Source organism: Schistocerca americana, chromosome 7 (assembly GCF_021461395.2).
Source record: "Schistocerca americana isolate TAMUIC-IGC-003095 chromosome 7, iqSchAmer2.1, whole genome shotgun sequence".
NCBI classification, from domain to species: domain Eukaryota; kingdom Metazoa; phylum Arthropoda; class Insecta; order Orthoptera; family Acrididae; genus Schistocerca; species Schistocerca americana.
Genome location: NC_060125.1, coordinates 360,155,275 through 360,169,622, shown reverse-complemented (window position 1 = coordinate 360,169,622; position 14,348 = coordinate 360,155,275). Strand labels below are relative to the sequence as shown.

At 44.6% G+C, this 14,348-nt stretch overlaps 1 protein-coding gene across 1 annotated transcript in view; it reads left to right on the top strand.

The window, feature by feature from the left end:
• LOC124622224 (juvenile hormone esterase-like) overlaps positions 1-14,348 on the top strand; it is a 103,891-nt gene that overhangs the window by 65,583 nt on the left and 23,960 nt on the right. The window contains exon 8 of the mRNA XM_047147877.1: positions 10,765-10,888. Within this exon, the coding sequence (XP_047003833.1) occupies positions 10,765-10,888 (124 nt within the window). The remainder of the gene's footprint in view (positions 1-10,764; positions 10,889-14,348) is intronic.

Below are 14,348 nucleotides of genomic sequence, written 5' to 3'. Positions count from 1 at the left end.
TGATAGACAAGCGCGGACTTCGTTCTCAGTTATTCTGACTTGAGAACTTGAGCTGAAGTGATATTCTGATAGTGCACGACGAGTTAATGAACTTTAATTATTGGAGATATTATTGTTGGACTCAGCCTTCATCAAAATGAACAGTTACAACGAGGAATGGACATAGTATCGATGACCTGATTAGCCTTGATTAGGAAACATTAATACGACCACACGAAGACAATTCAAATACGCCGATTGTAATAGTTGTAATTGTCTCGATCACCGAACTTGAAGGAATCGTAATTGATCTGATCCATCGGTGTGCGTGTGTTGTGATGATTATAAACAATAAAAATTGTTCATCAGTAATGGAAATCTCACGTGTTGGCTCCAGCATGAATTGAACTGTGTGATAGTTGATGATCAAAATTAATTAACTGTGAACATTTTAATTGAAAGAGTGACTTGATGAACATTGAGCACTGAAAGGAGTGTTTTGCCGAAATAATATTACGACACACGAAAGCAAGATAGCATTATAGATTATCTCTGGATTTGCGTCGTGCCATAATGAACAATTTTGCCTAGCAACGTAACAACTACTTCTGATACTGAACCGCAAATGAATTTTGCCCCGCTTCAGTGGTGCGAAACGACGTCGGTGATGAATGGTTCACTCAATACTGCAATAACTAACTAACCGGACATAGCAAATCATCATAAAACCATAGCAGACAATTAAAATCAGCAGTTCGCATCTCTGAGAAGACTGTGAGGACTCGCAAACGGACTTTCATACATTACGCGAGGAACAATTTTCTGTAGAGATTTCAGGTGCTGTTCCACGTTATCCGACGGGGACAACCATCACTGCGCGTCGCGTCTCCATTCCACCGACCGAGCTGTAGCAGTAGCGGCTCAACATCAACAGCGACAACAAAAGGGGAGGGAGGACGTCACACAATCTAGTACACGACGAGTGCGTGTGTTTCAAATTATTGTTTCTCAACTCAAAGTGAACAGTTTTCTCTCATATTATGATAGATAGTCTCTGTAAGTCAGGTACCTACACTATAATCTCCATTACCGCATTTTCACTCCTTTACCCCACTATCATTCCGTTAATCAGTGACAAGCTTTTTCCTCATTATACTTTCCTCTGTTTATGTCTTGTGTTAAGTCCTTTACTACGCGCCTCCCTCAGTATTTATCAGCCTGCTTATAGTTCAAAACTTTACTTTTTCTCATAATTCGAAGCAAACCATATGTTGCCTACTCAATACTCACTTATTAAACGTTGCCTACCCAATAAATTCTTTAATGGAGTGTAGCGCATTACCTGTCACTTAAAGTTATTCAATGTTCAATTTACTTCATCTCCATTACATCCTCCAATAATCTGAGCTGTCTGCTCAACCTGGTTTCCTATCGTATTCCATTACTTATCTTCCTGATTTATAATGCATTGTACCTTCTCGGTGTTTTTTTAACACGAGCACCACTTGTATTGTTATTCTCTTACCTTTTGTTGTCCATTGATAACTTTTGCTTATCATTTCTGTTATGTTATCTGTTTGTGTGGTCCTATAACTGTGGTGAATGTCATGTTTTCAGATAGTGATAATAATAGAGACAAGTCTCAGTTGGCGTCTTCTCGACAATATCGTAAAAAACAAATTTTAATCTTTGTGTTTCATCCTATACAAACCTAACCTTAATTTTGCAAATCTCTCTGCACTTCTTAAGTTACGTATTTTCTTATTTCTGTATTTGTGTTCACATTCGTTATTTCCACTATTTCCTCATGTGTCTCAGTTGTGGTTTGCTTTTCAGAGAAATTAAGAGAAAAAGCAGCTTTTCACTGTGAAAGGTAGTAGAAGACGAACATCTGTTATTTGGTCGTCAAATTTATTATTTATTTTATTAATGGACTTTTCAGTAGCTGCTACCCAACTGTCAATATACAGCAAAGACTGGCCACCCCAAATATATCCAAAATGAATAAACATATTGAGGATCGATTTCCACCAAGTTATAGCGGACAATATGGGGAATCTCTTGATGTTCGAAAGTCATTTTTATTGTTTATAGTCGCCGAATTACGACATCGACTTTGTGTCTTTTTTCTATTGGAACTATATGCTTTTTTCTGTGGCATTTGACAGAAGCTTCTAAGAGAATTTCAACGGCATGAGATTTATGGCACTAGATCAAATAGTATCAAGACAACAGCGTCGCAAACCTCTGTAACGCCGTCGGCAGATGATGTTCCGCCGGCCGATGTGGCCGCGCGGTTCTAGGCGCTGCAGTCTGGCACCACGAGACCGCTACGGTCGCAGGTTAGAATCCTGCCTCGGGCATGGATGTGTGTGATGTCCTTAGGTTTGTTAGATTTAACTAGTTCTAAGTTCTAGGGGACTAATGACATCAGAAGTTGAGTCCCATAGTGCTCAGAGTCATTTGAACCATTTTTTTGATGATGTTCCACAAACGCCTGCCTGTTATACCAAAGGTAAGCAATCACGTAAATCAGTGTTTATATGTACGCTTGTGGCGCAGCAGTCTGTGTTTCGCTGTTGTAGCAATCACATAACTTTCTCGTAAAGCTATTGAAACATTCACAATATACAAGACAGTCGAGCACGTGAATATCGTTTATGGCGAATGTTGCTAAACTACTAGAACAGCTGTGTGGTTGTATACTGAAAAGTATCCAAATCGTGCCAAGCACACACAATCTGTCTTCACAAACATTATTGAGAAAAAGTTCCAGAAACTGGAGGTGGAGAATGAAATACCGAGGAAAAAGAAGAGCAAGTGATGAAAGAAACGAAATTAGCATTTTAGCAGCAGTAACATACAATGCAAATGTCACTAGAGGCATCGCGGAAGTACGAGAGAGATCAACCAAACGAGAGTTCTCCGAACACTGCAGTCCATTGCATTTCATTCTCTTCGCATTTCGCTGCATCTACAGCTTCATGGAAATGATTTCCGAAGTTGGTTACAGTTGTCCGTAAGTTATCTGTAAAAAGTGCAAAGTGATGCGACATATCTACGCAAATATTTTTTTTAGGACGAAGCATAGTTTACAAACCATGGGCAAGTAAATCTTCGCAATATGCAATAACTGACGAGTTGAAAATTCAAAGAAGTGTTTAAAAACAACTCTCTTGGTCTGTCAACGTTTGCAGCGTGTTTTTCAAGACCCACATCGTTGGTCTCGATATTAGTGATGGTAATCCAAATACACACGAGTATCTCGAGTTCTTAAGATATGCTGCTGCCGCAGTTATTGGAAAAAATCCCACTGGACAGAAGACTATTAGTGTGGTACCAAAATGGCGGATGGCCGTTCCATTCCGCGCATGTAATGACATGTGCCTTAAGATAATATATTGAGAGCATTGGAATTTCAACTGTGGCAAAAATTGAAACAGAGTTATACCAGGTTAACACCAACGACTAACGAAGGCATGAAATTCCTTATAACACGGACCTGTACTGCCGTTAACTATAGATGAAATTTAACGCGCAATATTGCTTCTCCAGCATCACTTTATAGCGTGTAGCAAACTCGAGGTGCACATTTTGAGCATTTGGTATGACAGCTGTTATAATAAAGACATGAACTGTACCTGAGTTACCTGTTTGCTTATCTTTGGCATTTGTGGAACCTCTTCTCCTGAAGGTCAGACAGTGGCTGGCGGCGCTGTTACCTTAATACTATTTGATCGTGTCCCGCACATGCTATGTCGTTGACTAGTTCCACTAGGAAAAAAAATCGGTGTCGTAATTCGGCGACTACAAACTATAAAAATTACTTGAGAACGTCAGGAAATTCTCCATATTGTCCGCTATAACCTGGCGAAAACCACACCTCTATATATTTATTCATTCTGGACATACAATATCTGAGGTAGTCTATCTTAACTGTCTTGCCCTGTATACTGTAAATAATAATAGTAACTGTACAGTATTAGAAATGGCTGTAGGGTTGTCAAATAAATAACAAATCAAAAAAGGATACACATTTTAAAATGAATATATCTGATACTGGTGATACAAAAACACTTTTCGTCAAAACCGTGTAGTAAGATACTATATCGTGGTCAAAGCACCATTCATCTCACGTAATAATCTTCACCTTCTGTTCACGAATACAGTTTTCAGTTACTGTAAGAACTTCAATACCAAACTGTACAACGCTTTCATTCATCGCAATTAAGAACTATAAATGATATTATTAACCACGCTGACACAGTCTTAGATCTAGGTGCCTACCATACAGGAAGTGAAATCAGCTAAAGAACGACTGACTGACTTAGAATCAGCCTCGACTAATATTTGAGTTTCGAAAATAGTGAGAGGTGCAGGGAATTGAAACATAGTAGTTTATTCCCTACACTTACTAACGAAAATGTATTACAAAGACTAGGATCAAATTTTTAGTTCTGATATGCAATGTACTGTAAGTCGGAAGTCCCCCCAGGGGGCTCACCGCTCTTTGGTGAGTCATGCTTGGCGACCACGGAGCCCCAGCCCTCGCAGCTCCCCTTCTCTTTCTGTGCAGCTTGTCTCTTCTTCTCCTGTCCTTTTCCCCTCTCTTGGGGAGATGTCTCGTGCCTCCATGGGCTCTTGAAGCTCATTTGCGTTGGTTTGCTTGTAGCAATATTATCTCTTGTACTGCTCTTTCCCAGTATTGCTCTTTCTCTGTACCACTCTTTCCCTGCACTGCTCTTTTCCTGTACTGCCCTTTCCCTGTACTACTTTTTTCTCGTTTTGCTCTTTCCCTGTTTAACTCTTTCCCTGTTCAGTTTTTTCCCTGTTCCGCTTTCTTTGTTCCTTTCTTTCCTTGCTTTGCTCTTTCCTTGTTCTGCTCTCTTTTTCCTCCGCCGTGGCGTTTGAGGCCATTCTTTCTTTCTTTTTTCCTTTCCTTCTTATCTCTTCTTCTCCTCCCTGTGTGTGCCTGACTGCCACCCACGCGTTTGACGCGTAGCAGGAGACTGGGTAACAGGTAATTCCCAGCCCCGGGTTGGCATGTAGGGCCCTCACGTACCCCCTGGTACAGGCCAGGCCCAGGGAGGGGTGACTGCCTAAGCTGTTACCTTCCTCCTCTGCTGATTGGTCCCTCCGTCTGTCGTTCGGGAGGTGTGACCTAAGGTGAGGACAATCACCTAAGGCAGGAGGCTCCCCTTTGGAGGGCCTCCGGCTGGAAGGAGCGTGCCACGAAAACCAGACTTTTGCTGCTGTTAACCCCTTTGCTATACAGAAAGGCGTGGATGGCATCGCCGGCCCTGTGAAGTCATGCTCTCTTCTCCGCAATGGTACTCTGCTTTTGTAAATTGATAGTGCTCTCCACGCCCAGAAATTACTCAAGGCCCAAATCCCCCACGAATATCCTATAAAAGTGGAGGCTCACAGGACGCTTAACACGTCCCGTCCTGTTGGATGGTTTGACGGAGGACGAAATAACTATTTATCTATCGGATCAGGGCGTTACTGATGTTCATCGAGTTATGAAGAAGAACGCTGCCGATTTGGTGCCCACTCGCACATTGTTCCTGACTTTCAATCAGTCAACGCTTCCTACTAAGATAAAGGCAGGCTATGAAGTCATCTCTGTGCGCCCTTACATTCCCAATCCATTGAGGTTTATAAATGCCACCAGTTCAGTCATACCAGCACGTCATGTAAAAACGCAGCCAAATGCGTCACTTGTAGCAGGGATAGCCACGAGGGCACCTGTCCACCTCCTTCCCCCCGCTGCATTAATTGCCATGGAGAACATGCTGCTTTTTCTCGTTCTTGTCCCGTCTATCAAGACGAGCGGGCTGTTCAGGAGATAAGGGTGAAGGAGAAGGTACCTTTTCCTGTTGCCCGGACCATAAGTCGAATGTCCCTTCGTTTGGAAGCTACAGCACCATGTTAGCCTCTCCCTGTCCCACGATAAACATGGCTACGCAAACTTGTGACTTAGAGTTCAGTTTAGTGGTGGCAAAGTCACCTCGTCTTCAAGCTGACACTCCGTCTCCTGCTTCCTGGGCTGTAGATTCTGCTACCCGTTCTTCGCCTTCACTGGCGAAGACGGTTGCAATGCAGCCAGCGAACCATCATTTCAAAAGGGATTATTTCCGGGAAGATTTCTTGCATACCTCGAGTTCGCAGCCGTCTGGCTCTTCTGTCAATCACCAAAAGTCAAAACAATCATCCAAAGGCAAACAGTCTTCCCCCTCTCTGACTCGTCGGCCTTCTTCGACTCGTCGGTCCTTTTCAACTGACCGACACCAGGGAAGTTCCGTTGATCCACTGAGTTGATGGACGAAGATCCTCCACCTGTGGATTCCAGTGGCCGTTTTTCTTATTTATTCTCCGGTGTTCCTAAATTTTATGGACCTTTTACAATGGAACATCCGTGGCCTTTGGTCTAACAGGGCGGACCTCCAGCTGCTCCTGCAATCACAATGTCCGCTTGTAGTCTGTCTCCAAGAAACCAAGCTACATCCTCAAGACCATTTTGCTCTTTCCCATTTTACTTCGCTACAGATGGACCTTTTCCCTACGCTGGGGATTCCTGCTCATGGTGGGGTCATGCGGTTTCTAAGAGATGGTGTTTGTCATCGTCCTTTCCCCTTGCACACACACCTGCAAGCAGTTGCTGCCCATGTTTTCCTTCCCAAATTTACCTTTTCTTTTTGCAACATTTATATCCCTTCGTCTTCTGCTGTCACTAGGGCGGACCTGATGCAGCTTGTTGTTCAGCTTCCTCCACCCTTTCTGCTCCTCGGCGACACCAATGCCCATCATACTCTTTTGGGCTCACCTGTCGCCTGCCCGAGAGGTTTTCTTTTGGCGGATCTTCTTAATCATCTTAATCTTGTGTGCCTTAACACCAGCGAAACCACGTTTCTCTCTGATACCACGCACACTTATTCCCACTTAAACCTCTTGATCTGCTCTGCCCAGCCCGCTCGACATCTCCAGTGGTGTGCTCTTTCCGATACTTACTCGAGTGACCACTTCCCTTGTGTGACTCGCCTGTACAATCATACTCCGCCACAGTGACCCGCTCATTGTAAATTCTCTCTTGCTGACTGGAGGCTATATTTCTCCTTGGCAGTCTTTGACGATCGGCCGTTTCCCAGCTGTGATGATCAGGTCGAGCACCTCGTGGACGTTATTCTCTCAGCTGCCGAATCCTCTATCCCTCGTACTACTACTTCTCCCAATTGGGTCTCGGTCCCAAGGTGGACTATGAAGTGCGGCAATGTGATTCGTGCCCGACGACGTGCGCTTCATGTCTTTCGCCGTCATCCCACGTTACCGAACTGCATCCGCTACAAGCAACTACTTGCACAGTGCCGTAGCACTATTAAGTAAAGCAAGAATGCATGCTGGGTTTCCTTCACCAGCTCGTTCAACAGATTTACTCCTTCCTCTCTCGTTTGGGGTGGCCTGCGCCGGCTTTCCGGGACTACCGCCCACTCCCCGATCCATGGTCTGACTGTGGCGGGTAACGTCATAGTCGACCCTGTCGATGTTTCCAACGCTTTGGGCAAGTACTATGCGGAGGTTTCAAGTTCCACCCACTACCATCCTGTCTTTCTTCTTCGGAAACAGGCGGAGGAGGCTCGTGCAATCTCTTTTCTCTCTTTGAATCGAGAATGCTACAATACTCCTTTTACTATGAGGGAGCTCGAGCGTACTCTCTCCTCATCCAGATCTTCTACTCCTGGGCCCGATGTCCTCATGCTGCAGAATCTTTCTCCTGCAGGAAAATGCTTTCTTCTCGATACCTACAACCGTCTTTGCACTGACGGTGTATTTCCCACCCTTTGGCGTGAAGCTATTATTGTTCCCCTACCTAATCCCGGTAAAGATAAATCTCTTCCTTCCAGTTATCGTCCAATTTCCCTTACGAGCAGCGTTTGTAAGGTGATAGAAGGCATAATCAATTCTCGATTAGTGTGGTGGCCAGAGTCACAACATCTTCTCACTAATGCTCAGTGAGGATTCCGAAAGAGCCGCTCAGCAGTTGATCATCTCGTCACCCTGTCGACGTTCATCATGAATAATTTTCTGCAGAAGCGACAAACAGTGGCCGTTTTATTTGATTTGGAGAAAGCCTATGGTAAATGTTGGCGGACAGGCATTCTACGTACTATGCACACATGGGGCCTTCGTGGTCGTCTTCCCACTTTAATACGGGAATTTTTAACAGACCGAGTTTTCTGGGTACGTGTGGGTTCCTCCTTATCCCACACATTTTCACACGAGAACGGGGTGCCTCAGTGCTACGCACTGAGTGTCGTCCTCTTCACCATAACCATCAACTCAATTATGGACTGCCTTCCATCTGCCATTTCCGGCTCTCTTTTTCGTTGACGACTTTGCTATTTATTGCAGCTTCCAGCGGACGTGTCTCCTGCAACACTGTCTTCAGCATTGTCTGGACCGTCTCTATTCGTGGATGTTACAACTGGCTTCCGCTTTTCTGCTACCAAATCCGTTTGTGTCAACTTCTGGCGAATGTGCCAGAATGCTCTCCCGTTCGTGGATCCAATGAAGTTCTTAGGGCTTAAGTTCGATAGGAAACTCAGTTGGTCTCCTCACGTGTCCTACCTGGCTGCACGCTGCACCCAGTCCCTCAATGTCCTTCTTGAATTGAGTGGTACCTCTTGGGGAGCTGACCAGACTGTCTTCCTCCAGCTCTATCGATCTCTTGTCTGCTCCAAGTTGGATTATGGATGCATTGTCTACTCCTCTGCACGGCCGTCTGTCTTACGCCGTCTAAATACAATACACGTTTGGGGATCCGTCTCGCCACTGGTGCCTTCCATTCTAGCCCAGTTGAGAGTCTCTATGCAGAAGCCGGTGAACTACCACTGTCATACCAGCGCGACATCCTACTCAGTAGGTATGCGTGTCCGCTTTCTTCCATGCCAGGCCACCCAACCTTTGACCCTTTTTTTGATGCCATTCTTGACCGCCAATACGAGATGCACGTTTCTTCTCTATAGCCTCCCGACATCCGCTTGCGTCACCTGCTTCAGCAGCTGCAGTTCACACTTCGTGCCACTTTCCGAATGGGGGAGAGCCCTTCACCACCTTGGCTTCAGGCACAGGTTTGTGTTCATTTTGACCTCAGCTCGTTCCCGAAGGATTCGACTTCCGAGCTGACCTATCGCTGCAAATTTCTCGAACTTCGCTCACAACTTGCCGATGGGATATTTTTGTACACTGATGGCTCCAAGTCCTCCCATGGTGTTGGCTATGCTTTTGTCGTCGGGACTGATAAGTTTCAATACCGACTTCTTGACCAGTGCACAGTTTTTACCACAGAGCTTTTTGCCCTCTATCAGGCTATTCACTACGTCCAGAGGCACCAGTTCACTCGCTGTATGATCTGCTCTATCTCCCTCAGTGCTCTTCAGAGCCTGGATGATCCAGATCCAGTCCACCCTATCGTTCGACGGACCCAGGACTGGCTCCATTTGTTCCCAAATGGGGGAGCCCAAGTGATATTCACCTGGGTGCGTGGCCATGTTGGTGTGCCTGGGAATGACGCTGCTGATGCTGCAAACAAGGCCGCAGTCAATCTCGGTCGGCCCGCCTCTTACTCTGTTCCCTCGCAAGATATTTGTACTATTCTCTCTCGGTGTATGACGTCACTTTCGCATGACTATTGGTGCTCCCTTCATGGGAACAAACTCAGAGAAGTCAAACCTCTCCCAGACGTCTGGTCGACTTCCTCCCAGCCGTCTCGCCATGAGGAAGTAATGTTAGCTCGGTTGCGAATAGGGCACTGCCGCTTTAGTCACCGCCACTTGTTGAGCAGCGACCCTGCACCCAGCTGTCCTTTCTGTATCCAGCCATTAACAGTCAGACATTTCCTGATCCTCTGTCCCTATTTTAGCCACTTACGTCTCAGGATCGGGCTGCCGCCCGCTTTGCCGGACATTTTCGCGGATGATGTGCGAGCTGTGGCTCGCGTTTTAAGTTTTTTAAAAAGCAGTAATATGACAAAAGAGATTTGATTTCTATCTGGAGACTCCGGTGTCTTGTCGATGTCTTTTAGATACTCTGCCGTAACGTCTTGACGTTTTAGATTTGTTTTTCCTTCCTTCTGTATTGGACCTCGCAACTGTTTTTTACCCTCACGGTCCCAGCATTCTATGGTTCTATACTGGGCGCTTATGACCTTAGACGTTTTGCGCCCTAAAATCTCCCCCAAAAAATAAAAGTCGAAAGCGCACTAATTTTTTTGACTTAGCTGTCTTTTAGCTGAACGCAAGTTGTCCATGCAGTTTGCATGGTGTGTCATTCTAGAAGGTCTGCAAAATATTTATCTGCTGTCGGCGTAAACACTTCATCGGAAGAGAGGAAGATATGGGTTTAGCGATCCGTCGACGAGAATATCATTACAGGCGGCCATAGCCTAGAATTCTGCAGTCTGGGGAAGAAATCGGTTGCGTCCTTTGCAAAAGAGCCATTCCGGTATTCATCTTTAACCATTTTGGGAAACCACAGAAAACCTAAATGTGAATGACAGAATAGAAATTTGAGCCCCTCTCCCCTCGAACGCATATCTCGTGGTCTAAGCACTGCGACTAAGAACTGTTCTTCCAATAGTGTTGTTGCGAGAGAGTTCAATCGGGAAACATTTTATGTGCTTGTTGCGAGAAACGATTAAGACATCCTTCTGAAGTTCTACTGTTTATCTGTTGATGCGCGTTACTAATGTCTCCAATGTATTTCTCTAATGTACTTGTTTATTTGCAGCTGTTTTCCGACTTGTACTTCATACAACCAGCGGACTCCTTCGCTAGGGCTGTAGCTAACTCCAGCAGTCTACCTATTCACTTCTATTACTTCGGGTACAATGGAACCGGATCTACAGATTACGGTAAGTGTTCGCCATGAGCGTTGCTTTTGTATACATGTATGTGTTCCTGGGCAGCGCAATCATCACATTTAGTACATTAGAAACAGCCATAAAACTATTAAAACGCTTTAGTCCTTCCACTAACTTTTTTATCTGAAACTGTTCCTTTGATAATGACTACAGCTTTTTTTGTCAACGACCTTCTCATTTCGTGTCATTACAACAAATGTTCTACATCCTTCTGCAGCACCACATCTCAAATACTTTACTCCTCTTCTATTCCGGTTTTCTCCAAATCCTTGGTTAATTTCCATACGTACAATGCTTCCCTCGAATGTACATTCCCAGGAATTTATTGCACTAACTAGCTAAGTACCCGGCATTGCCTAGGTATGTATTTATTACAGACTTTTGTAAGCGATCTCCTCCTCCCCTCTCTCTGTCCATCTCACCCTTCCCCTCTCTCTCTACATCTCTTCCTCCTTCCTGTCTCTGTCCATCTCCTCTTTCTTTTCTCCTCCTCTTTTCCCTCTCTGTCCATCTCCACCCTTCCCTTTCAAAAAAATGTTCAGATGTGTGTGAAATTCCATGGGACTTAACTGCTAAGGTCATCAGTTTATGTCCATCTCCTCCTACCCCTATATCTCTCTACGTTATCACTTCTACCCTGGTTCTTACGCCTATAGTATTTCTTTCCAGGTAGTAAGTAGTTTGCATACCGAGTTCAGCTGAAATCGACCCAGTGGTTTAGGAGAAGCTTTCTACACGTGACTTTTATCGCTTACAGACATTTGACGCGTAGTTCACACATATTTGTACTCAGAGTTAGCCTATATATCTTGCGAATTTCTTCCTGCAGTTCCGTTTTGACGCAGCTCAGTGTTTATGACACAGTATCTCCTGAACGATGTGTCGTAAAATGGTATAATTTCGTGGGTACACTGGACGGCATATTTGGATCTGTCTGCAAAACGTGTTGCGTATAGAGATAGCCGCAAAGAATGATGTGGCAGTTTTACTGCATGAACACTGAAAATGTAAGCGTTAAACTTTTATGTTTCCTCCATATTTAAAGATTCTCAGCGAGAAAAAGTTTCGTAAACTCTTGGAATTATGTGTAAAATTTACTACGTGGCACTAAATGCTCTTATTTTCAAATACTGGATGAATATAGTCTGACTATTCGCGTGTCATGGGCTACACTACTTTCTCACCCCGTCATCCCAGCGCCTTGATAGGTAAATGGTTCTTAACCTGACAGCGATTCTTTCCAGATAGTAAGCGATAAGAGTACCAAGTTTGGTTGAAATTGGTCAAGTGGTTTAGGAGAGATGTGGAATGCCCATATAGATATACATACAATAAGTATATCCATTCTTATGTACGGACCAGCTGAATACGTGGCATTGACTGGGTATGTATTCCTCCCCCTCTCCCCCTCCCCCCTTCCAGTCTCTGTCCGACTCCTCCTGCCCGTATTTTCGTCCAGCTCATCCTCCCCTATCTTTGTCCTTCTTTCTGTCCATCTACTTCTCGCCCCTCTCTCCGTCCATCTCTTCCTCCCTCTCTCCCTGTTCGTCTTCTCCTCTTCCCTTTCTCTGTCCATTTCCTCCTCGCCCTCCCTTTTTTCATCTCCTCCTCCCCTGGTCTCTGTCCATCTTCTCCCTCCCCCCCCCCTCTCTGTGTCTGTATCCTCCTTCACACTATTCATGTCCATACTCCTCCTCCCCCCTCGCTGTCTGTCCACCTCTTCTTTTCCCCTTCTCTCTCCAAGTTATCGTGCTCACCTCAACAGGACACTGGTGATTCTAAAGCCCACAATATTTCTTTCCAGCTCGTAACTCATGTTTTACAAATTTGCTGAAATCTTCCCAGGAGTTTAGGATGAGCTTTCTACCTGTGGCTATGCGTGCATATGCACGTAACATATACTTCACATATATTTAAAATATTTCATACTTACTTGTACATATATTTCACCTGTACCTCTAGTTAATTTCCCCGAGCAGTTACATTTTCACGCAGCTGAACAGTGTGGTATATGTCTGTGCAGTGTATTGTGGAATGAGATTTTCACTCTGGAGTGGAGTGTGCGCTGATATGAAGCATCCTGGCAGATTAAAACTGTATGCCGGACCAAGACTCGAACTCGGGACCTTTGCCTTTCGCAGGCAAGTGCTCTACCAACTGAGCTACCCAAGCACTACTCACGCCCCGTCCTCATAGTTTTACTTCTGCCAGTACCTCGTCTCCTACCTTCCAAACTTTAGAGAAGCTCTCCTGCGAACCTTGCAGAACTAGCACTCCTGAAAGAAAGGATAGTGCAGAGACATGGCCTTTAGCCACAGCCTGTGTACACACAGTTTTAATCTGCCAGGAAGTTTCATATCAGCGCACACTCCGCTGCAGAGTGAAAATCTCATTCTGGAAACATCCTCCAGGCTGTGGCTAAGCCATGTCTCCGCAATATCCTTTCTTTCAGGAGTGCTAGTTCTGCAAGGTTCGCAGGAGAGCTTCTGTAAAGTTTGGAAGGTAGGAGACGAGGTACTGGCAGAAGTAAAACTTTGAGGACAGGGCGTGAGTAGTGCTTGGGTAGCTCAGTTGGAGGAGCACTTGCCCGCGAAAGGCAAAGGTCCCGAGTTCGAGTCTCGGTCCGCCACACAGTTTTAATCTGCTAGGAAGTTTCAAGTGTATTGTGAATATGCCGTACACTGAAATATTTTTCTAGGTACATTCAGCGTCGTATGTGGATACTATCTGTGAAACGTGTTGCGAATAAAGTTAGTGGCAAAGGAGTAATAAATAAAAACGTCATGCATGATGCAGAAGTATTACTGAATGAACAGCGAAAATGTAACCGACAAACCTTTTTTTCTTTTGTTGCTTTGTGGGGTTCTCAGCGAGAAAAAGTGTCCTTAGGTTTTGAAATTATGTGTTAAGTTGGTTGCGAGTCACTAAATGTTCTCATTCTCAAATATTGGATGACTAAAGTACGGATATTCGCTCGTCCTGGGCTACAGTGTTTTTTCACCACCATCCCCATCCCTTTGATAGGTAGGTAGTTCTTAACCCACAGCGATGATTTCCAAACAGTGAGTAATATGCGTACCAAGTTTGGTTGAATTCGCTGCAGTGATTTAGGAGGAGATATGGAACATGCATACATAACTACGTAGGTACACACATACATCTAGTTTTGTAATATGTATGGCTTAAGGCCGATGTTTTGATACTAATAGACATCTTCTGGCCAGGATTGCCCTCTTTGCCTGTACTAGTCCGCTGTCTATGTCCTTTTCTTGTCCTTGTATTATTTTGTTTCGAAAGGAGCGAATATCTTCACCTTCGTTCCCAATTTTGATGTTATATTCATCACTAATTTCATTTGTAAATGTAAATGCATGAAACTGCAACCAGTTACTTTTTTGAATAGTTATTTTGTGAACCGGTTTTCGAACCTTTTCAGGTTCCTCTACAGATG